Here is a 22,483-nt window from a genome sequence, read left to right as displayed (position 1 = left end):
TGTGCAAATATGGTAGATAACTGTTTACTTTTGCGATTGTCAAGATGGAAGATAGACTTATTGTTGCCGTGACAACTTTTCTAAGTTGTAAAAATCTTCATAGTACTACAAACCACTGTGCAGTGTTTTGGCCTTCAAGCCCATGGATTCATTACTCAGAACTTGAAGGAACAGCGCTGCTTTGGGCCTGGATGTCCTTCTGGGTTAGAAACTGAGGATGTGGGCACTTGCCAGGCAGGAAGAGTCTGATGAAAGATGCTGTCAAGTTGCATCATGGGAAATGTGGGATCCAGCATTTTTGGAGCGTGACCCATACTAGGGACTTTAAGGCGGGATATCTCGGCCTCTGCTGCATCGATTTTGACCATTCTTATTTTAATCTGTCCCTCACGAGTGCCTGAACTTTGTGGAAGTGCAGTGCTAAATCGTTGGAATACCCCTTTAATGCCTCCATTTTTTCCCTCAACTTCACTTGTTTCACAGAGTGCTCCCATCCGCCATTTGACTACCGCCAGTTTGTCCTCTCTGTCTCACTTTCTCGCGGTCTCTCTCGCTCACTCTCCCCTGACTCCCTGTCTGTGTGTCTGTCCGTCCGTCCTTGTGCCCAGGTTTTTTGAGTTGGCGTGGTTCCTGTTTGTTTTCAGCCATTTTGGGGACTTGCAGTGCTCGTAACAAACTGCTTAAATGGCGTCCTCTTGCTTGCTTGCTCTCCCACTCTGTCTCCCTCTGCCTCTCCCTCCCTCTCCCTATCGCTGGGCTTTGTGTATATAAAGTAGTGTGTGTGTGTGCGTGTGTGTGTGTGTGTGTGTGTGTGTGTGTGTGTGTGTGTGTGTGTGTGTGTAGAGAGAGGGAGAGAGGGAACAACACTTCCAAATAAAAAGAAGATTGGATTCAGTGGGGGGGGGGGGCATAGAGAGAGAAGGGGGGGGGTTCACTTGCCAGAGAAAAAGAGCAAAAACACTAAGAATTGTGTGTCAGAGGCAAAAACTGGAGTGAGAGAGAGAGAGCAAGAAAGGGGGAGTGAGTGAGAGAGAGAGCAAGCAAGTTCGAGTGTGAGAATCGCTCCTGCCCTCTGTCTTCACACACTGCTGCCTGTATGTGTGTGTGTGTGTGTGTGTGTGTGCACCGCCTCTCCCTGCGCTCTCTCTCTCTCCCTCTCTCTCTCTCTCTCTCTCACACACACTCAGACGTGCGCATACACAGACCAAGGGGAGAGAGAGAGAGAGAGAGAGAGAGAGAGGGAGAGAGAGGGAGTGTGAGGGGAGAGAACACATCGCAGCAGAGATGCAGCAGGAGGTTTTCCGAGGTACGTTCTCTTGTATGCTTGCCTTCCTGAGAGACAGCCAGAGAGAATAAGAGGAAGAGAGGCTGAATTCTGTTGTTTTTCCTGCTTGTTTTTCTGCTTCACTCCGCTGCTGTGGCGGCGGTTGCTCCGCGCGTGAAGAGGAGGAAAAGGTTTTTATTTTACTGTGCGTGTGTTGGGGCGTGAGTGTTGGTGGGTGTGCGTATTTATGCAGTGTGTGTTTGTGGAAGCGCATTTATGAGTGTGTGTGTGTGTGTGTGCGCGCCTGTGCTGGGTCTGTGTGTGTGTGTGTGTGTGTGTGTGCCAGTAACAGGCCTTGTCTCCCTCATCCTCCCCTCTGTTGCTGGCGCACCACGCAGTTCTTTTTCAAGAGCGATGACTCGTTTTGAGATTGTGATGAAACTTTTAATTTATCGAAGCCTCTTGCGTCTCTGTGATTCACCGCAGACGGGAGGAGGAGGAGGGGAGGGGGGGGATGGCCAGCACACGTCAGAACAGATGTGAGCTTTGTTGTTGGGGTCTTAACATGGTGGGCCAGTCTCCCACCCCATGCCCATCAACTTACTACCAACACCAGCAGGGGAAGTGTTTTGGGGGGAAAACATGCATGTAGGCGACGTAAACAATCTCTAGTTCCACCGACTGGTTCTGTCTCTTCTTTCGGTCGTGGGCCGCCCAGTTTGTCCTCCATTTTACCAGCCATTTGTTTTGCTGGAGGTTGTCTCTCGTAGAGCAGCAGAGGGCATATTGGTGTCACCAACCCCGTTGTTGCTGCCCTAAACCTTACTTTTTTTCACCCCACAAAACAACAGAGTATCTGCTGTCAACTACTCCACATTCCTGCTTTTCATGGATGCCAAGCCAAGCCCCCTGTGCTCAATGTATGGAATATATATATCCACACTGCCACAGGGGTTAGGGGTCATAGGTCAGACAATAAGGAAGTGTCGTTTCTCGTCACTCTGTGGTGTCTCACAGATGATGTTGTCGTAGCGGTGGCCGCCTTTTTATTTTGGTCATTTGTGTTTGGGTCACACTAGATGAATCATGCCTGCTGTATTTGTCTTTGGGCCTTTTTCTGCCCTGGGCATAAAAGCGCTAACATGCAAGTCTTGTCTCTGAGTTGGTTAGCTTTGCTTGATTGTGCAGTCACAAACATAAAGGATGTGGACGCGTTCAGGAAACTGGTGCAGCGCTTCATCTTATACTTGCAGTTTATGGTGACTGTTATAACATGCCGCTCTGGCTCAGCCTTGCTAATACTCAAATGTTTCTTGTTTGTTTGTGACTGAGAATTCCAATGGGGCTTTCACTCTCCCTTCAACAGGGACCTGCGCGTGAAATTGAAAATGATTTTGGGGAAATTACCTCAAAAAGGTCACCAGTGTAGTGTTACTGCTCTCCCGGGGTACTTTTTTTGGCCTTACCGTTTCCTAATGCCTCCCATGATTCTGTTGCAGCGAGCAGAATTATGGGAATTACGTGCTGGGCTGAGAGCTAACAGAGCGTGGAGAGTATGGCGTTTTAGACATGGGCAGGTTCGCTGGTGCGTGGGGCAGCATGCGAAAACACCACGATACGACAGTTTACATGTGGGGAGGGGGCGATGAGGGGGCATGCTGTCAGTCATGCTGAGGGGGATCTGAAAGACAAGGATACCATGACATGTGAACACAGGAGAGACGTGTTTGAAGTTACCCCTACCTCCCCCGCTCACACCACCACAAGCACTGCTACCACCTCTGCTCAACCACTCCCCGACCCATACCAACTTCCCTTCCCTTTACCTCCCTCCCTCCCTCCCTCCCTCTATCCCATCTGGCTGGCTCCACCACGCTCTCTTGGCCGGGGGGTTGTGGAGAGTTCAGTAGCTGTTCTTGCTAACGATGCCCCCTCCCCACCCACCCACACACACCCACCCACTTGCGCACACATACACCCTTCTCTTCGCAGACCAACTGCTGCTGATAGTTGGGCCCCTCTGGCTGCCCCTCACTGGGGAGAAAGCCCAACAGACACCTTCCTCTTCCCACATGCTCCTCGCCGCTGGCTCACCGGCTGGAACACCGAGGCCCCCCACATTCTGCCTTGCAGGCACTCCCCTGAAACCCTCACACACACGATGACGGCACGTCACTGCTAAAGATATAGTTAAAGGATAATTCTGGTTTATTACAACTTGGTTCTTATTTTCGTAGTTTTCCATCCTTCCTATCAGTAATAATAACATTGCACTCAGCAGCCTAATTGCTGAGATCTGTGAATGGGTGACATTAAAAAATAGAAGTGCGAAAAAGAAAAACAAATTACAGACTGACTCCCTGGTTCTCCTTTGACCTGCAGAACTTAAGGCACCAGAAGGCACCACTAGCTTTGTGCACACAGTTTCCTTTTGCAATGAGGGATTATTACCAACATTTCAGGTGTGCTCATTGTCAGTTTCATCTCAAAATGAAGTGATTTAGATCCTCTCTAAACTGTTGGCTCATTTACAACCTGCCCTTTTTCCTTGCCCCATCGGATTATGTCTTTGCAACTTTGCTGGCCATGATGACTGCCAAAACTATGAAAATGAGACCCAAGTTGTAATCAGAATTACCAGAATTGTCCTTTAATGGTGACTAGTACTAGGGAGGCAGAGATGACTTTGATCATTTTAACTATACTTTAAATGAGGCTGGGGAACATATGTTAGCTGTTTATATTATATATTAAAATGTGAAAGTGAATTAAGTGGCACTAAAACAATATTTAAAATGTAATTTGCTATGAGCAGACGTTAAACCCTCAAGTATAAGATGTATTGGATCAAATGGCTTAAAACTTATTTTAGAGCCAAATGTAGAATAAGTTTGCATGCATCATAATACTTTTTTTTTTTTTTTGTTTGAGGAATTTCCTTTGGGAAATGCCAAATAGAAAAAAAACAGTTATTTGTCCATCAGCAGCAAGTACCAGTTTCAGTGTGGAATAAACAGATTGCTCAACGGCTGGTTCAAGGCCTTCAGCTGGCGTACCAGCCAAACTCCTCTGCCGTCCGGCCTTATGTTATGCAAGGCCACTTTAGCAGTGATGTTCCTAGTGGCTGATTTTCCGTTTAAATTCAGTGGATTACTAACTAATGGTTTCCAAGGTCATAAAGTCAGATGCTGGTGGCAAAGTATCAGAGTCAAATAGTAAAACCTCTGCTGTTTTGAATTGGTCCCAAAATTCAAGCAGACAATATGTTACCAATACTGAGCCAAACCGCACTTTTAATTTCAAAAGGTTTCAAAAATTAAACTGCACTGAGAGAGTGAGACTAATCTCCAAGTTTGTGCTTTTTCTAATGATTTAAGATTAAAGAGCGAAAGTCCCAGAATCAAAAGCCAACAGTGTTCTCAGTCGTTATATTAAATGCGTTTCATATAATGTGTACAATGTTTACATGAGTCTAGTTAGTAATATGCCAGCTGAGAACATGTTCGTGCTATGCGGTTTTGCAGTGCCACAAGCGTAAATAGATGAACACTTCATAGGCTGACCAACATATTTGTTTGCGCAGAACATCCTGTTGCAGAGAGGTGTGGGAACAGGGTTGCTGTTTATTTTGATTTTGCTTTAGGGTCCTTGCCACATTCACGGTCACATTTGTTTGTGTGCCTGTGATGTATGTGTGTATCCACTCATCTGCACGAATAAGAAAGAGGTACAAGTGTTATTCTGCATGTCCTATGTGTTTCTCTGTGTATGAGTAAATCCAGTACATTTAAAGCGTGTTAAAAGCAGCCTGTCACAGTCAGACAGCGTGTCGTGCAGGCTCTGCTTGTGCAGCGGCTGTGTGCGTCACAGGGAGATAAAGAAAAAGAGCGAGGGGGCGTCATACGCATTTTCCTGTCCGCGGCGCAAGCATCAGATGAGATGGTGAAATTTTTAGCCTTAGCGCTGTCTCTCAGTGTGTCCGCCCACTTGTAGCAGGCTGGCGCTTGCCATAAGGGATTTCCTGCACAACATCTATCGTTCAGCAAATGTGAGTGACAATGACGGCCTGTTTCAATACAGAGCGACAAAATATGGCAGGCCTGGCGAGACCTGATCGTGCGTCCTTGTTTTTAGACACAGATAATCTTGAATAGGCACGAACTGGTTTGGCGTCCTCGTACAACAAAAAGCATGTGCCACTGCCTGCACTAAGTACGTCATTAATAGATACTTCTGTTTTACTTTTGTTGACATTCTCCCCTCCACCTGTACTGTCAATCTCAGTGTCGTGTTGCACTCAGATTCACCTTTTAGTTTTGAATGTCATTTACAAGTGGGCCCATCCATGTTTAACTACTTTGTTTATGCCCGTCTGTCTTGCCTGTGGGCATGTATGAGTGTATGTACAGTGCTGTGTACACATGCATGTTTGTTTGTGTGAGTGTATGTGCGTGATTATGTGTTTGTCTATGTGCTGGCTGTTTTTGTGCGCGTGTGTTAGTGTTTGCCTGGGCTCCTGTCTGTCTGACAGTGCAGTGTGTCTGACTGTTCCTGTTTCAAACCCTCCTCCCTCCCTCCCTCCTTCTCTCTGTCTCTTGCTCTCTCACTAACCCTCACTCTCTTTCTCTTTCTCCCTTTTTCTATCACCCTTTCACTCTCCCTCATCCTCACCCTCTCTCTCTCTCTCTCTCTCTCTCTCTCTCTCCCTCCTCTTCCCTCTGCAATAACAGTGCTGACCTAGTTTCTGCCTGTTCAGGGCTGCCTGTGGAATTTTACAGCGGCCTGCCTTCCTGGCTGCTTTGCTGCTTGAAAACGCAGGCAGAAAAGCATGACTGAGGATTTTTCTTCTCGTCGCATCATTATGGCCTTATACTGTCTTCGTTCTTCTCCCCAATCTGCAGACTTAAACAAATGGAACCCATTTTAAATAAGTAATAACAGAAAATTGCCTGTCACATGTGAATCTGCAACTATCTTATGTATGGAGTAATTGCAGGACTGCGTCCGCCACCACAGCAGTCGAATTAGAATGTAAATGAGAATAGCCTGTCGCTCATCTTCTACAGCTTAGCTGAGATTGTACCGGATGCAGAGGGCGGAAAAACACCCCTTCTCTGTGCACATGCATGCAATCTCCCTCCCTTCTCCTCTTCCCCTCTTTCCTTCCCTCCTGCCTTTGCCTTCACAAATAAATGGTTAGAGTCATGCCCGGCAAATACTAGCCACTGCCAGGAATGGCTAACAAGGCTCTCACTCAAATAGCAAGAGAGTGGGACTATTTTTACGTGCGTTAGGGCCATGGATCTAAGTCAGTGCTCTATTCTGAGGGAATCTTGATTAAATCTGAACGCCTTCCAATTAGGCATAGGGAATGTTGTGTCACAGCCGAGAGAGATGGATCTCTGGAATGCCTTTCTGAAGGCTTGGTTGTGGCACGCTGAAATCTAAACCAGCACTGCCGCAGATTCATTCCTTCCCCCTACCCTCTCCCTCCTTTCACTCACCATTCCTGGCTGAGCTGTTGGAGTTCAGCATTGCTGGGGCATTTAGTTTTCTTTTCCGTTTCTCAAAAGTGTTCCACGGGCGTCATGACTGCTACTGCAAAAGCTTTTAATGTAATGTTAATTCTTTGCTATATGTCGTTGTAAATTTACATGTTGTGCATTTATCTTAGGATGTTTATAATGCTAATGTATTCTTTCTGATTTCTCTTTCAGATTTTGGGGGCTGGTCATGGTGTCCGGTGAGAAGGTGTGGGACCCCCTCCATGTGGGCCCTCTTCAGTCACGTCTGAGTGAACAACACCTGGCTGCTGGCCTAACTTCCCTCTGCAACATCGCACATAGTGCACCTAAGGACTCCACGTGCCACCAGAGTCAGTGGTTGTCAGCTTTGTCTTCCTCGCGGCTGTCATCAGTGGCAGTAGACACCCTTCACCCAATTCGGGCTTCGTCGCTGATACACCTGCCTGTCAATTTCTGCAACTCGAGCAAGATCAAAGGGCTACACAAACCAGTCCACTGTCTTGGAGTGGCCTCCCAGTCTGAAGAAGAGGAGGAGGAAGGGGAAGCTGAGCAGTTGGAGATGAAGGGTAAAAGGCATGGAGGCCGGGGAGAGGCCATGATAGAGGACAGGCTGGAGGACATGGCTGATGGACCTAAAAATGCAAAAATCACCCTAAGCTTCCCACTTAGTGCCGCCCCCCTCCCAGCCTCTCTGACATCTCCAAACCACTGTCGTAGCTCCTCCTCGTCCTCCCCTTCCCCCCACCGTCGGCGGCCATCCTCCAAGAGCTCAGATGAGGGGTCACTGTGGAAACTGGATGCTACCATGGATGTAAAGCACAGACCTTTTAAGCCCCCGAGGCATGACAGCTCTCCGTCCTCTTCGCCATCCTCCTCCTCATCTCCCATGACTGTTCATGCACTTATCAGGAAGGATATAAAATCCCCGCCTCCTCTGAAGTGCTCCAAACTTAATCCAGAGACTCAGTTTCACAGGTCGCCCCCAAGATCCTCCAGTGGGTCTTTAGGGGGCTGTTATGGTGCCGATGGATGGGATGAGAGGCACAGGGTGGCCAACGGTACAGCATCACCCTCTCAAACTGCCCAGATTCTCTTCAGCCTGGGCACGTCGGCCTATCAGAGAGGTGGGGATGCAGAGAGGAGAGAGAAAATAACAGGAAGACCAGCTGGGAAAATGGGAAACCCTCATGGACCAAGTCTTCACCCACCCACCCTCCACCTCCCTCCCCCCTTACCACCACCTCCCCCTCCCCCATCCGAGGGTCTTACCGCACCCCCTCACTCATCGTCCTATTCCCCTACCAACAGCCTGAAGCCCGAGTTGATTTGCGGGGTTTGCCATCGGCTTTTCAGCTCGGCCTCCTCCCTAACAGTCCACATGCGGCTGCATCGTGGCAGCCGCGCCCTCAGTTGCCGTTATTGTGGCAAAGTCTTCATCCACAGCAAGAGACTGCAGTCCCATGAGGCCTCATGCAGGGTGCCAGGCCTACCCTCCAACAGCCTGGGCCCTCCTTCTCTCACTGTGCAGCCAAAGGAGGAGCCACTGGAGGAGGGTGAGGTGAGAGTGGAGGGGGGAGTGATTGTGGGAGAAACAGACATCAGTAAGGCGCGGCCCGGGAAGAAAGCGCGGAGCCTCCTGGCACGTATCCAAGGTGATGATGCAGCAGCCACAGAGCTACTAGAGGGTGATGAGCACCATTTTGTGAAGGTGGTAGATGGCAATGTCATTTACTTCTGCTCTGTGTGTGAGCGTTCCTACATGACCCTATCCAGCCTGAAGCGTCACTCTAATGTACACTCATGGCGCCGCAGATATCCTTGCCATTACTGCGACAAGGTCTTTGCCCTGGCTGAGTACCGCACAAAGCATGAGGTGTGGCACACAGGAGAGCGACGCTACCAGTGCATCTTCTGCTGGGATGCCTTCGCCACATACTACAATCTCAAAACACACCAGAAGACCATTCATGGGATTAATCCCAGCCTCATCTCCAGTGAAAAGACAGTTAATGGGGGTTATAAGCAGAAAGCTAATGCCCTCAAGCTATACCGCCTTCTCCCCATGCGCTCCCAGAAGAGACCCTATAAGACCTACAGTGACAGTTTGCATAATGGCCTGCTACTGCCACCAACTGAAACACCTTCCCTCTCCCTGCCTGACCTGGGCTGTACTCTGGACCCTGGGGACCTACAAAGCCTCATCAGTGGGGCCCACCCTCAGAGTGTAAAGCCTGACCCAGATGCCTTCCCTGATGACTTCCCTGTTTCTGTGGCTGCTGAGCACAGGGACCTCTCCGCACTAACATCCCTCCCTCAAACGGACATGCCCCAAGTTAGAAAACACGACAGTGAGGTCCTAGAGTTAGAGCAGGGGAGAGGCTGTGGCAGCTTCAAAATGTCTAGTAGCAACAAAACCAAAACTCCCAAGACTGGTAGAGGCACAGAAACAAGCATGCCTTCTGTGATAACATATGGCCATACAAAACCTTCTGTCATAGTTCATGGAACAGCAGTGTCATCCTCTGTCATTGTGCATAGCAACCAGGTCACATCTGGGAGTGAAAAAAGCCCAATGAACAGCCCATCCCCTGAAATCAGCAGCAGCCAGACTTCACAGAAGGGCAGTCCCAGGCCAGTCAAAAAGCCAAGGGATAGTGCAGATAACCATAGAAAGAGGTCAAGAGACCGTTCAGTTACCACAGAGGAGCACTCAAGAGGTAGACAGGATGCAGAGACAGGCAGATTATTTCACAAATCACGCAAGTCCCACAGCAAGAGTGACATCTCTAACTCTGTGTCAGTGTCTGTAGGGTCACAAGTCAAAGAGGCAGGGCCACTGTGCCAGATTACTGTACGTATTGGCGAGGAAGCCATAGTGAAGCGCAGCATCTCTGAGACAGACCTTAGGAGAGACAAGAGCCTTTCTCCCCCAAAAACCAAACGGAGTGAAACATCATCTGTGCGGGAAGTCAAGGAACCACGCCACTCTCACTCCCACCACCATCACCATAAACACCGCCTCCACCGCAGAGCCAGCCTGGAAGCAGATTGTGATAAGGAAGGAGGAGATAGTGAGGAGGAGGTCAGGAAAAAGAGCTCCAAATCCCCTGATGAAGTGAGAGAGTACTACTTCCGTCAGGAGGTGCGTGAGCAGGAGAGTGACCATGACACAGAGGATAATTTGTGGCGGCCTTACTACTCCTACAAGCCTAAGAGAAAGGCCCAAGCACACCTACAGAGGGTCAAGAGCTGGCAGAGGAAACTGAAGTTCAAGCGCTCCATCCGACTGAAGAGGAGGGCAGAGAGGCTCAAGAACCATGTGAATAAAGAAACAGATAAATCACAAGATGAGGAAGAGGATGGGACGTTTGAAGAGGCCGAAAAACTGTCTAAAGCTAACAGAGACAAGGCAGAGGGGAAAAAGAGAGATTATCTCTCTGCCCGTTTAAAGGAGAAAAACAAAGACGCAGAAGATGAAGTTAAGGAGGCCCGTCGTGAGGTTTCCACTCCTCCTCTGCACTCCCCAAAACCTCCTCTGTCTACCTCAGTGGCTTCTACGGGAATAAAGAGGCGGCCTTGGACTAATGGGAATGCAGCAGAGTGTGGTACATGTGGCCGCTGGTTCTCAAGCCCCAGGAAGCGAGACAAACACGAGCTGAGCCATCTGCTGGAGTTTGTATGCCTCTTCTGCCGAGCCACTTTCCCCTCAAGGGATAAGTTGGAAGACCACCAGAGAGCCCAGCATCCCAAGCCTACTGAGGCACCCTCTGTACCCCCTAAAGTGGCACTTGGCGAACAAGTTGAAGGGATCAGGGTTAAATCTGTGCCAGAGATTGCAAAGTATGATGAAGAAAAAGGGTGGCAAGTAGGCTTAGTAGGGAGCAATTCTAGTCCAAGTCGCCTCAGCAGAAGAGCATTATCACGACACACTTGTCCACAGTGTCATAAGGTGTGCAAGACTTCTTCAGCACTAACTCGCCATATCCGACGCCATGAGTTAAGCAGTTCCCCAGAGAGAGAAAAGGAAGATAAAGACTCAGAGCCAAAAACAACAGAGACAGTTGTCAACACTGTTAGCAGAGACCTAGAGACTGAAAAAGGACAGGTTCCCAGTGCTCTCTCTGTTTCAGTTATTAGCTATTCAACTCCAGACCCACCCAGTGGTGGTGACTGTTTGGCATCACAGCAGCATGAAGACCATCTCAGTGAACTGACAGGTGAACATCAGATGTCAGAATCCCGTGACAAACCTGAACCGACAGAGCTCACACATCCAGCTCCAGAGAGAGAGCCCAGCCCAAAAATTGCAGACCCTCCATTAAGAAGCCCAGTTAACCTTACACCCACTAAACACGAACTCACGCCTGCCACACCCTCTACTCTCCAGAGTGTGCTAGTCATGAATGGACCTGAATGTCTGGACTACCGCACCCCCAGCAAAAAGAACCTAGACAGCCACATCCACAGAATACCCAGCCCTGTGCACATCGTGGCATCCACCAACACCTCTTCAAATGTGCCCATGACGTCACAGACAAGAATAACTACTGCTGCTCCTTCTGTTTCCATGACAACAGCTCCTAGCTCTGAAGGGGGATTCATGAAACGGGATGGGGTCATTATGGACAGAGAGAGGCAGGGTGGGAGTGGTATATTTCTACATGCAGGCTATGAGGAACCTCCTCTGGTCCAAGATCTCAGAGTTCAGTCCCTGTCCAGAAGTCCCTCTCCCAATGAAGCACAAGACCTGACCATGTCCTCTATTCTAGCTAGAGAGAGGGAGATAGAGAGGCAAAGAGAGAAAGAGAGGGAGTTCGAGAGACAGAGAGAAAGGGAGCGGGACAAAGAAATGGTGAAAGAGAGAGCAAAAGAGGTAGAGAGGGCCCAGCAAATGAGTAGAGTTGTACACACCCCGGAGGACCAGATTTCTCTGTTGGTCCCTAAAGAGGAGCCCTTGAGCCCTGTGCCATCCCCCCAGCATATCCCCGCTCAAACCACTATGAATGGACCCTCCTCACACAGGCACACTCCCAAGTCCCCCTGCCGGTCCCCCTCAGCTATTGGACTCTTAGCTCAAGCCAATCGCCAGGTTCACTCCAGTTCACAAGGACTCGACAGGCTCACACTGCCCACTGGAACAGCTGGTGCCGGTGACCGCCCCTCTGCCCATGCTCTGCTTCTCCCCCGAGCCCCCCAACCACCTGAGCCGGAGCACCAGGTCACTGTTTCTTCCAGAGATTCCCAGCAGGGGGATTCCATCCCAGTGGGCTACCCTGCCCAGAATTATCCTCTACCCCTTATTGTGCCGGACAGCTACCGCTCTGGTAAGAAGCAGGAGGAAAACCTGCTCATGTCCTCCTATCCTGCTGGAGCTATTCCCTTTGGCCCACTGGGAAAAATGATGGTCCCTAATGGTGGGGACCTGGCTAAGCTGCCATTTTATCCGGACCCTTACCAGCTGCTCTATGGGCCCCAGCTGCTGGCCTACCCCTATAACCTGGCGGCTCTTCCTGTGGCTCTGAATATGATGGCACCTGGAGGAGACAAGGTGGAGCCTCTGCCTTTCCTCCCAGCCCTCTTCAACTACGCAGCCACTGCTGGGCCCTACATGGGCGCAGCCCCTCACCCCCTTGTGGCAAATCCCAGCCTCTACAGCAGCAGCAGTGGCAGCAGCAAGAAGCAACGAGACAGCAGCAGCAAACCGTAGGACACAGAAGCACTATATGGAATATATTTCAATGGGGACGGCCTGGCCTGTTTAGGATGGGAGCAGGAGGGGTGCACGCTCACTGGGTCACTGAGTAGACCCGCACAGTACCCCTGCTTCTCTTTTATTCAGTAGAGATCAGAGCTAGGCATTAACTCAGGAGGAGGTTGAAGGGAGGAGAAGGAGCAAAGAAACGGGGAGAGAGGCCGATATTATAGTGACGTATCATTACTCCCCTCTCTTTACTCTTGTTCACCTTTCTCCGTGTCTCTCCTGTCTTGCTGTAGTGTGTCGTAGTTCTAGAGCTTGATTAATCTTCCTCTCTGACTCATTATATTATCTATAAGAATAAGAACTGCTAACAGGGTGTGTGTTGTGTGAAAAATTAGTTCAGTCTGCTTCCCTTTATAGTCACCGCATAACGAGGATAAACGCTCTTCAGGGAAGGCTTGTGTGGGCAAGGATAAGGGATGAGACAGAAGAGTCCTTACTCAACAGAGTTGGAGGTGGAGCATTAAGCAACTCAAAGCTTGTGTATGTTTGTATGAGCGAATGAGAATGCAGGTGTATCCTGTTGTTGGACTGTCCATGAAAGTTATATATGAGCATGCACATGCACATGTGTGTGGGGATTTGTGCATGCAGAGGTGGGCTCAAACAGGTATTACTGCATATGTGTGAAAGTGAGTGTGTGTGTGTGTGTGTGTGTGAGTGATGAAGTATGTGCGTGAATGATTAGATCATTCCGTGTGAGTCGCACACAGCATTCCTACTCCAGTTGGAATAGCTACTGTAGGTCAATGTGTAGAAGTGCATTTAGAAGTGATTCCTCATATCCAAATCATTAAGAAGTCAATGCTATGGCTGGACGAGTCTATGACAATGACAGATCATCTGAGCTTCTAATGTCTCAACTAACCTGGCGACTTTCTTTGTGGCCGGATGACACTGTAGGATCTGTATAGCATTCACCATAGTTTATACCTTATGTGCACAAAATAGAGAAGTAGTGGTCACTTAAAGGGGACACTTGTAACTGCTTTGGATATGTAGCTGGCCACTGGGTAAGAATTAAAGGCTGGTAGACCATTGCACTTCCGTTTTTCATCTCATTTCCTTCACATTAAAAAAGGAAAAGAATAAAAACCAGTCAGCCTTCATTTTGCGTGGCCTTTTCCTCTTTGATTGGAAGAGGAAAAGGCTCAATTTCCTAAGCCAGGAAGAAGAAAGCGATAGTGAGGAAGGAAAAAGAAAAAGGGATTCAGGGTATTGAGTTATTTCTGGATAGGAAAAGAAATATATGGGCACAAAACTGTTGGACTAAGGCCCCACAGAAATGACTTTGGGGACAAACAACATCCTGCTTCCCAACTGAGGGGAGATTGGAAATAGCCTGAACTATTTCCCCTCATGCCCTGTGTCATTTACTAAGAGGTAGAAAAAGGCTGAGCTTAGCAGCCAAAGTGGTGGCCGAAACTCCCCAGGTGCCCTCCTGGGGCCTTTTTGTTATGTGTAATGTTATCTCTATATGTTTGTTTTGTTAAACTATGTTGTTGTTTATGTTGTTTAGCCCTCTTACCAGATGGAAATGGCTTCAGTGAAAAGGGGGAGTAAACTTAAAAATATGAATGTAAATTTAGTCATGAGGTTAATGAAGTACAGCTGCATTAATGGTAGAGTTGGTTTCAGTTCCTTTTTTGTTTCTGTTTTGACACAAATAACTTGTTAAACAACCGTATAACGTCTGGTATGCATATATACAGTAGTCCTAGGAACATGTCAGTAAACTTGGGTTCTGTATCCACAAAGCATGAGCAACACTTGCTACCTAACCGTTTATATCCTCAGCAAATCTGGCATTGTGCACACAGCTTTTGTTTCCTTTCATATTTTCTGGCCTCTTCATCTTCCATATCTCTGTTAATATTTTTTTTTTTTTACTCATTATAGTCCGCAGTTCGGAAATATTCCACAAAAATAGCTGCCACATTTACGTCTCACGGTCACTATTTAGGAACTGTTTAATTCTCCCTCTTCCCTCAAGCATACACTCGCGCACTGCACCTCCTCTGAGTGAAGTACATATGTTTCTGTGTGTGTGTGTGTGTGTGTGTGTGTGTGTGTGTGTGTGTGTGTGCATGTGCGTGCGTGTGATGGTACTGGGGCGCCTTTTGGTTCAGGCAGGAGTGTTAAAACACATGTGACCAACTGCAGGGGCGCACAAGCATCCCCTTGGGTGTGGTTACAAGCCTTTTGCGCGTAGGCGTACGTGTTTTGTGTACGAGAGCGAGCGACTGCGTGAATAAGAAAACCAAAATACTGTAAATCTGCCTAAGCAGCATATCCCTCGGCAGTATATGGGCCACCTGTTTTTGTTTTTTTTTGTTCTTTGACACGTTTCTGTGGGTTAGTTTCAGTGTAAAAAAGCCTTGCTGTCTCCAATACACTATCTCAAGCCATTCCTGTAGATGGACATGTTTGTGTTTATGGACCATTTCTTATGCCATAGTTTGCCATCACGGTTATCATACAGACCAAAAGCATGCAAATCGACGTATTGTAGTGACTGGACTGGAATCTGGTGGTAATATACAACTATTTACTGTATGTTTTAGTTTAAATGAATGTGCCTCTGCTTTGATATTTAAATAATTATCTATAGTAAGATGTGGATCTGCCAGATTTCAACTGTTAAGGTGCCTTGTTATGGCATAAGAAATTTGAATAGTAAATGAACGTTTTCTTGAGAAGAGACAGTACAATTTGGAGATAGATTTCATGGCTTTGTTTGCTATGAAGCTGTTCATAGATGTAGGGGTGTGGCTAAACTGTTTTGGTATCGTGTACATGTCTAGGGTAATACTGTGCCATATAGAGCCCACAAAATATGTTAATGTTATTTTTAAAAGATGTTTTAATGTTGCCTGATGACTTTGTCTTTAGATTTGATACAAAGGCTTGTAGCCACAGCTCTCCCAAAGTCTGTAGTCTCCTTTTCCGACATTCTTCTTGTTCTCTCTCTCTCTCTCTCTCTCTCTCTCTCTCTCTCTCTCTCTCTCTCTCTCTCTCTCTGTCCCCTCGTTTCCGTCTCCCTTTCTTTCTCTTTGCTGCAATCAAACAAAATAAAGTATTAACCTGATGACCCAATGAAATCAGCTCTAGTCTGGTCTCATGTTTTTTTTTTGAAACGATGTCTCTATTAATCTTCACAAGTTGATCTAGAGTTCTTAATATGAACCATATGCTTACAGTCAGCAGACGCCTGGTTTCACATTGTTTGATCCTCCCTGTGCATTCGACATTCAAAGCACAACAGAATTGTGAACATCCTTTAGGCACATGGTTCCTTGTTTGATACTGATGCAGTTTATGTCTATCACACTGTTATTTTCATATCTTCTGTGAATGTTTTTGGCATCTTCATGGCATTTTCTTTTATGTAATATTACCCACAGCGCTCATTCATGTTTTCTCTATAGTCATTAAAAATACACTATGTCCTGAAAGTTTGCTGCTGACATGTAAAGCAGAGGCTGATTGCAGCTTCTTCTTGGCAGAGTCAGGAGCTGATTCTTTACCATCCTTGAATGAGCAGCACTCTCCCACTAGTGACACTTAGTGGTTTTAACAGAAACAGTCGGCGTGGTGACTCACACTTCTTTTGCGCTCCTAAAATATGATGTCAGAGCTGAATTTCCTTCTGACAAAAATTGAATATGAATGAAATTGAATACATTTCTTAAAACATTCGTCATAAAATGGTGCATTCAAGGCCTCAGTGATGGTTGTGATTTAAAGGCACAGTGCTCTCTTGCCAATAATAAATCCAGTTTTTCAGCATAGCAAACGACTGAATTAGTTTACGTCAATGCATCTGTTCTATTCAAGTGTCACAGTAAGCCATGACGATGGGCCAACATGCACAATACCAGGACACTGAAGCTTGCCCAGGTAAATGGAATGCAGCCCTGGTTAATGTTATTGTTTACACTTGTTTGCGTTTTCCTACTGTGACATCAAGATGTCTGCTGTGAAAATCTGCACACACTCATTGACAGTTAATAGCCATGCGACTACAACTAAATATCTTCCTGTCTGTCTGTCTGTCTGTGTGTGTGTGTTGCACTTTTATTTCCCAGTTATCACAGCCTTCCTGGAAGGAGAATACAGCCAGCAGAGGAGAAAAAAGAGAGTTTTGTGACTTGTGAAGCACAGTTCCCCTCTCATCTCTCACCTTCAACACACACTACGTCATAGTCAGCAGTGGTAAATCAAGGTTCCTGTGCAGTGGGTAAACACACATCAGTGGTCTGACTAAGGTCACTCACCCTCCCTGCAGTTGTGTCCACTCTACATGAATCACCAGAAAGGCACGTCATTAACAGGCTGATAGAAATGCACACTTTCTTAAACATGTTGTTTGCTGAATTTGGAATTATCAATATTATAATAGCCCCCGAGTGACATTTCCTCTATCCCTGTTTGGCCACTGCCCACTCTGTCTTTTGCCTGTTAGTCACAACCACGCAACCATGAATCACTCCCTTCTGGGGATCGATAACCTGCACTGACCATGGCACATTTGCCCTCTGGACCCCTACACAGTGTGCCAACACACACCCCCACTTCCACACTGTTGCCGAGTCTCTCTGCTCCTCGTCCCACCGCCGACACCATCAGAGTAGCTTGAAGTCTGCAGACCACCCAAGGGCTCGGGAGACTGCACACTGGGAGGCCTGGGTGGGTGAATGCACTGAAGGATGGCCGTGTTTTGGAAAGCCGTGGCAGGTGGACTGCTGCTCTCTCTGCTGGGGTGGAGAGCTGAGGGGCAGGGGAACGGACGGGATAAGGTATGTTCACATGCAATGCCACGATTATAATCCCTGGGATGAATAGTGAACTGGTGTGTGTGTGTGTCAAAATGCTCTTATCAGTCTCTGACAGTCAAAAGTGCGTGTGTATCCATTGGCCATATTGAAAAATAAAGGAACACATTTAAAACGAGTGGAAATCATAATAAAGATATGATGTATTTATGATCTATGTGCATTTTATCGCTTTAATAAAGTCCCTAAATCTCTGTAGAAGCATGAATGGTTCCTGTGATGTGTTTTTGCTTACTTTGAAATCAGGAAAAGGTCACACCATCCTTAAGTAGTTTGAAATATCTATCTCATTTGTGAGACTGTAATGATGCATAATTACATTTTTTTTTGCAAAATATCCTCTGTATTAATTCCGTGTTTTAGAAAGTTAAAGGATAGACAAAAAAAAAATCAAGAATCAACTCTTATGCACTTCAGATGCCAGTTGAAGAGGGGTATCCCAGCATGCCCTAGTAATAATTTGTTTAGACTTAGAACTTTTTGTGGGCGGACAAATAAGCGCCATAACCACCACCAGCCGCTATTTGTTGTTTGTATGTTTCGTTTCCATTAGGTTTGATGATAGTCGTTGTATACTGATATATTGCAGTTGGAGGCCATATGGCTCTCTTGTCAATGACTCCTCATTGATTTTGCACTTCATTACCACTTAAGAATTTGAGTGACCACACTTCCCTTGTTAAACGGTAATTAAGTTTTTAAATTGAATCAATAATTTAGTAAAATTCATCCCCCTGTTTAATATGGTTTTAACCACTAACCAATCAAGACAAAAAATACAAAAAGCCGGGTTTAATGGATGTGATCTGTGCGGACTGAAGAGCTGAAGTCATGATTTACTGTTAAATGAGCACTTTATGAACATTGCGTCTTCCAGAAGGAAGTATCAGGCGGGGCAGCCGTCTACCTCGGCCAGGACAGAGACGCCTGGAGGCCACTGATCCACACAACAGTCAACCTCACTGAGATCAGCAGGTACGTCAGCAGAAGCAAACCACTGCACCACAAAGACTTCACCTCAGCTACTCACTGAAAATCTGTGGTCTAGGAGGCAAAAAAAAAAGGTTGAAACAGGACCTGTTAGCTAGTTCAAGTTTTACAGAAAACTTTCAGTGCCAGCATTTGGGGAGAATATGTGGAAGCAAGAACAGGACATAGTTAGGACTTCTGGGTTCAGTTGAAGATTGTTGATCCTGGCCCATGTCTTTTTGATAACACAAATGTTATATAACCCTGCATTATGTTGTCTTTCTCCAACTGCAGGCCTCTAAAACTATCACTGCTTTTTACCCCTCTGTCAGTGGCACTAAAATGTTTTTTTTAAGATTTTAAAACTAACTTTAGAGAAAGTGATCAAGAATAGGGAGAATCATCCTCTTTACCTTCTGTGGATCCGTATTCCCTTGAGTTTAAGACTATTCTGTTCTGTTCTATTCTGTTTCTGCAGTATCAAGTCATCCTTTCAGTTACGGACCTTTGATCCAGAAGGTGCAATTTTCTATGGAGACACCAAAAACGGGAATGACTGGTTTGTTTTGTCCCTGAGAGACGGCGTCCCTCTGATGCAGATCAGCAAAGAAGACATCCTTGTCAGCGTGGCAGGTGGCCCCAAGCTCAATGACGGGAAATGGCACACAGTGAGTCTCCAGTGTAGTGTAGTAGATTTATTTGTAAATCAAGTGTCAATGTCTTGAAATAACATCTCAGAGACAGTGAAATGTTCTGAATTCTTATTGTGCTCCTGGTGCCATCAAGCTGGAGGTGAGCAACCACGGGAAGTTTGTGATTCTAGAGGTGGACGCCGCCAACGGGCTGGTGGTGGGCATGCAGTCCAAACAGACAGAGGAGGTCCTTTCAGGTGAACTCAGACTGGCCCTCGGCGGGATCCTGATCGACACGGAAAAGTTGATTGTTCAGGTATAGTGGGTTAATGCTCCCTGCGTTATTTGTCTTGTTCAATAGATTCCATAAATCATTGGTGAAGACAGTGTGATACAATTTAAAGCTCAGGAAAAAGCTAGTTGGTGAACCTTGAGTAGAGATTGTTTTGTCAAAACACATCTGGTGTTTAAAAGCTCTTTGGTGATGCTGCATTGAGGCTATAGTCGACATCTCTCCATGAGAGACTGTTGAATGTCAGCACAAAATCATGATTCTAAAAAGAAGCTTTTGTTGTTCATTCTTAGGGACTAACGTCTGAAAAATAACTTTTCTGTTGGGGTTTTAAAACTGAAAATGTATCACACTGCATTGTAGCTGCAGCTTTGTGCTGGAAATACCTCTCCTGTGTGAAATAGTGGCAACATTTGGTCATCTATCCTGGGTAATAAAACAGACATACCACCATAAAATGGGCCTGTAAAGTACAGTTTGTTTTGTTTTGTACCAGCAAGTGCTGTAAGGGGGTGCTTCGTTTAAGCACCCTGTAATGGGACTGTGCACTGAAAAATCAAAAACAATCTTGAATCTTGAACATTTCTGCATTCTTTGCCATAGTTCGAGCCGCAGATGGACGGCTGTGTGCGGGAAGGCAGCTGGCTAAACCTCAGCGCCCCCTGGGAGACAGAGGCGGAGGAGCTCTGGCCCTGCTATCAGAACGTGCAACCTGGCAGCTACTTCCCTGGCACTGGATTTGCCATTTTCAACACCTCAGGTAGGAACGTTGTGCTGGATCATACAAGATATGGACAAGTGCTAAAACTCCTTCACATAACAACAAGCTTTCCTACAGGCCTGGATCATGCATTCTTGTATGACATGACATCTTGGATATCAATATTGCATCTTTTTGTTTATAATTTGCTGTAATCAGATTTAACATGTTAATGGACAATAAATGGATGGTTGTATTCTTTGGTTCTCTGCAGTTTTCCCCATTGAGGTGGATCATGGGGTCACGGTGGAGTTGTGGGGAGATTTCAGTAAAATGGACGGGACCATTTTGAGCATCAAGGCTCCTGGGCAAGAGCAGATGCTCACTTTAGTGGCCAATAATAACACAAAGGTATGCACATAAATCCCACATGAGTCAAACTGAATTTGCTAATAATTCCTCTGTTTAAATCTGCTCATGGCACTGCGAGGGTGGCTTCTTAGCTCACATGAACATTTTGCTTCATTACACACAGATTGGAGGACACCATGAATTCATCCACAGAGTTATGTCAAGTTATTTCTTCTGTCTCTCTTGTGAATTTGCAGGAGGTGACGCTCACTGTCGGCAAAGGAGCCGTCAGAATGAAAAACACTTACAAGAGACTGGGGATAACCCTTCAGACAGATTTAATACAAGTGCTTCAAGATGAAGGTGAATCAAGCTACACCACATTATCTATCAGGCCAGGGAGCCACCCTGGTCCTCTGACCACATGGAGGGAGGGTCGTCTTGCCTTTGGAGGTCTCTTAGGTGAGATTACACAGCGATGATGTGCGGAAGTCTTTGTATCTTCAAATTTAAGGTCCTATATTACTGTTCTGAAAGAGGAATTTTATTTGCAGACATATTATAGAAAAAAAACACACAATAAAAAAAAGCACAGAAGAAACAATCGTTTGCAATAAGAATATATATCCACACAGAAAATCCATTGATTAGGCCATACAAGGAGCTTGGTGGAGTGTAATACAAGGTCACTCGCGTTTTCTTCTTCCTCTTTTTCACTTTTCAGGCGAGGGCGAGGACAACGTTGGCTCCCAGTTCTTGACAGGCTGTCTGGAGAAGATCCAGGTCCAAGGGAGGGATCTGGACCTGGATTTAGCTGTCAAACACATGTCAATCTCCTCCCATAGCTGCCCTGCATAGACCATGAAAGTACATGCATATACAATATGTGGACTAGATGTTTGCAGTGGATCCCTTTGGGTCCAAATGACACAAAACTGTAGGTTAAGTACAAAATGATAGAGACACATTAGCCTCTATGGAGGATAATGATACCCTAATAACCACAAAACTTTCTTATTAGGCTACAAATAATCATTCTGTAGTCAAATGTGGTATTTGTACCAATTAACCTCTAAAATTGTGGAGAATTTACAATAAAATATGAATATGCTGTGCAATTAATATCTCTCCCATTTTAACAGAATATGCAGATAAATCAGAGAAATATGAGTGGTTATGTGACCTTGGTACATGCAACAGTATCTTTCTAAATAAAATATGATTCTCCTTAATATGGCTATCCATTAATGTGAATTTTACTGCTGCATTTAAGGCCAAATAAATGCCAATGGTGCTCTGAGATTCAAACACTGTGATTCAACACTAATGACAGACACTGAGCGAGGTATGGATGAGGCAGAGATTTAACACATGGCTTTTGCTCCCTCTAGTGGACCGTTAAAGATAATGTTAGAGTCGTTCATCCACTCCGTTTATGATGCCACACAAACAATAAAACAACACTAGACGCATGTAAAGATGTAATCTAAGAAGAATGGTCTATAATTTCAAGCAGCACAAAAGCCTGAGCTTCTTTTTTGTGACTTTGATGGATGTTTTTAGAATTATTCTAGTGGATTAAACGTTAAACTTGTGGATATTATGTGCGCATGTGTAGTGTATTTAAAGTTCTAACAGGTTGAAGAGAAATATTAGGCTTCATTTTTCACCTCTTTATTTTCCAGATATCAAGCAGAAACGTGTATGGCTAATGTGCCACAGCCACAAGCAGCCAAAGCTATGTCATCCTATGGCTATAGTCATGATCACAGCTGTCTCAGTCAGCTCAGCTGGTTGTCTTTCCAGCTGCAGACACACACTTGCACCTGAGCTGGCCACAGCTGAAGGTCAGCCCACTGCGCGCTGTGGTCACAACCAGCATACATATGTATATATATATATATACATAATACTATATGATAATACAGACGCAAAACTTAATGCGAGGGAATGCAAACATGTATTGAGAGGGAAGGCAAAAGATCTTAAGAAAAAAAACCCCCACCGTTACCTTTCGGGCACCCCAAGCTTAAAATGTATGTTAAATATATATATAGCATTTGTATTTGTTACCGAAATGGGTGCGGTTCAATTGTATCGATCTCAGAAATCTACCGGCTGCCATAACGTTACTGTCGCAAACACCGAGTGTCGTGA

At 46.1% G+C, this 22,483-nt stretch overlaps 2 protein-coding genes across 2 annotated transcripts; both read left to right on the top strand.

Moving 5' to 3' along the window:
* Nucleotides 1-1,194: 1,194 nt before the first annotated feature.
* Nucleotides 1,195-12,959, top strand: zbtb4 (zinc finger and BTB domain containing 4). The gene is made up of 2 exons (XM_070929738.1): nt 1,195-1,306; nt 6,982-12,959. Exon 2 carries the CDS (start codon nt 6,998-7,000, stop codon nt 12,494-12,496), a length of 5,499 nt encoding a protein of 1,832 aa, XP_070785839.1. The 5' UTR covers nt 1,195-1,306; nt 6,982-6,997; the 3' UTR covers nt 12,497-12,959.
* A 3,792-nt stretch (nt 12,960-16,751) lies between these two features.
* shbg (sex hormone-binding globulin) lies at nt 16,752-21,448 on the top strand. Its single transcript, XM_070929946.1, has 8 exons — nt 16,752-17,346; nt 18,260-18,357; nt 18,830-19,019; nt 19,138-19,299; nt 19,879-20,035; nt 20,250-20,386; nt 20,584-20,788; nt 21,051-21,448. Exons 1-8 carry the CDS (start codon nt 17,257-17,259, stop codon nt 21,182-21,184), a joined length of 1,173 nt encoding a protein of 390 aa, XP_070786047.1. The 5' UTR covers nt 16,752-17,256; the 3' UTR covers nt 21,185-21,448.
* The last annotated feature ends 1,035 nt before the right edge of the window (nt 21,449-22,483 follow it).

The sequence above is a fragment of the Enoplosus armatus genome, chromosome 23 (assembly GCF_043641665.1).
Source record: "Enoplosus armatus isolate fEnoArm2 chromosome 23, fEnoArm2.hap1, whole genome shotgun sequence".
Taxonomy (NCBI): Eukaryota; Metazoa; Chordata; class Actinopteri; order Centrarchiformes; family Enoplosidae; genus Enoplosus; species Enoplosus armatus.
Note: the sequence above shows the minus strand (reverse complement) of the source record. Positions and strands in the feature narration are given on the sequence as shown.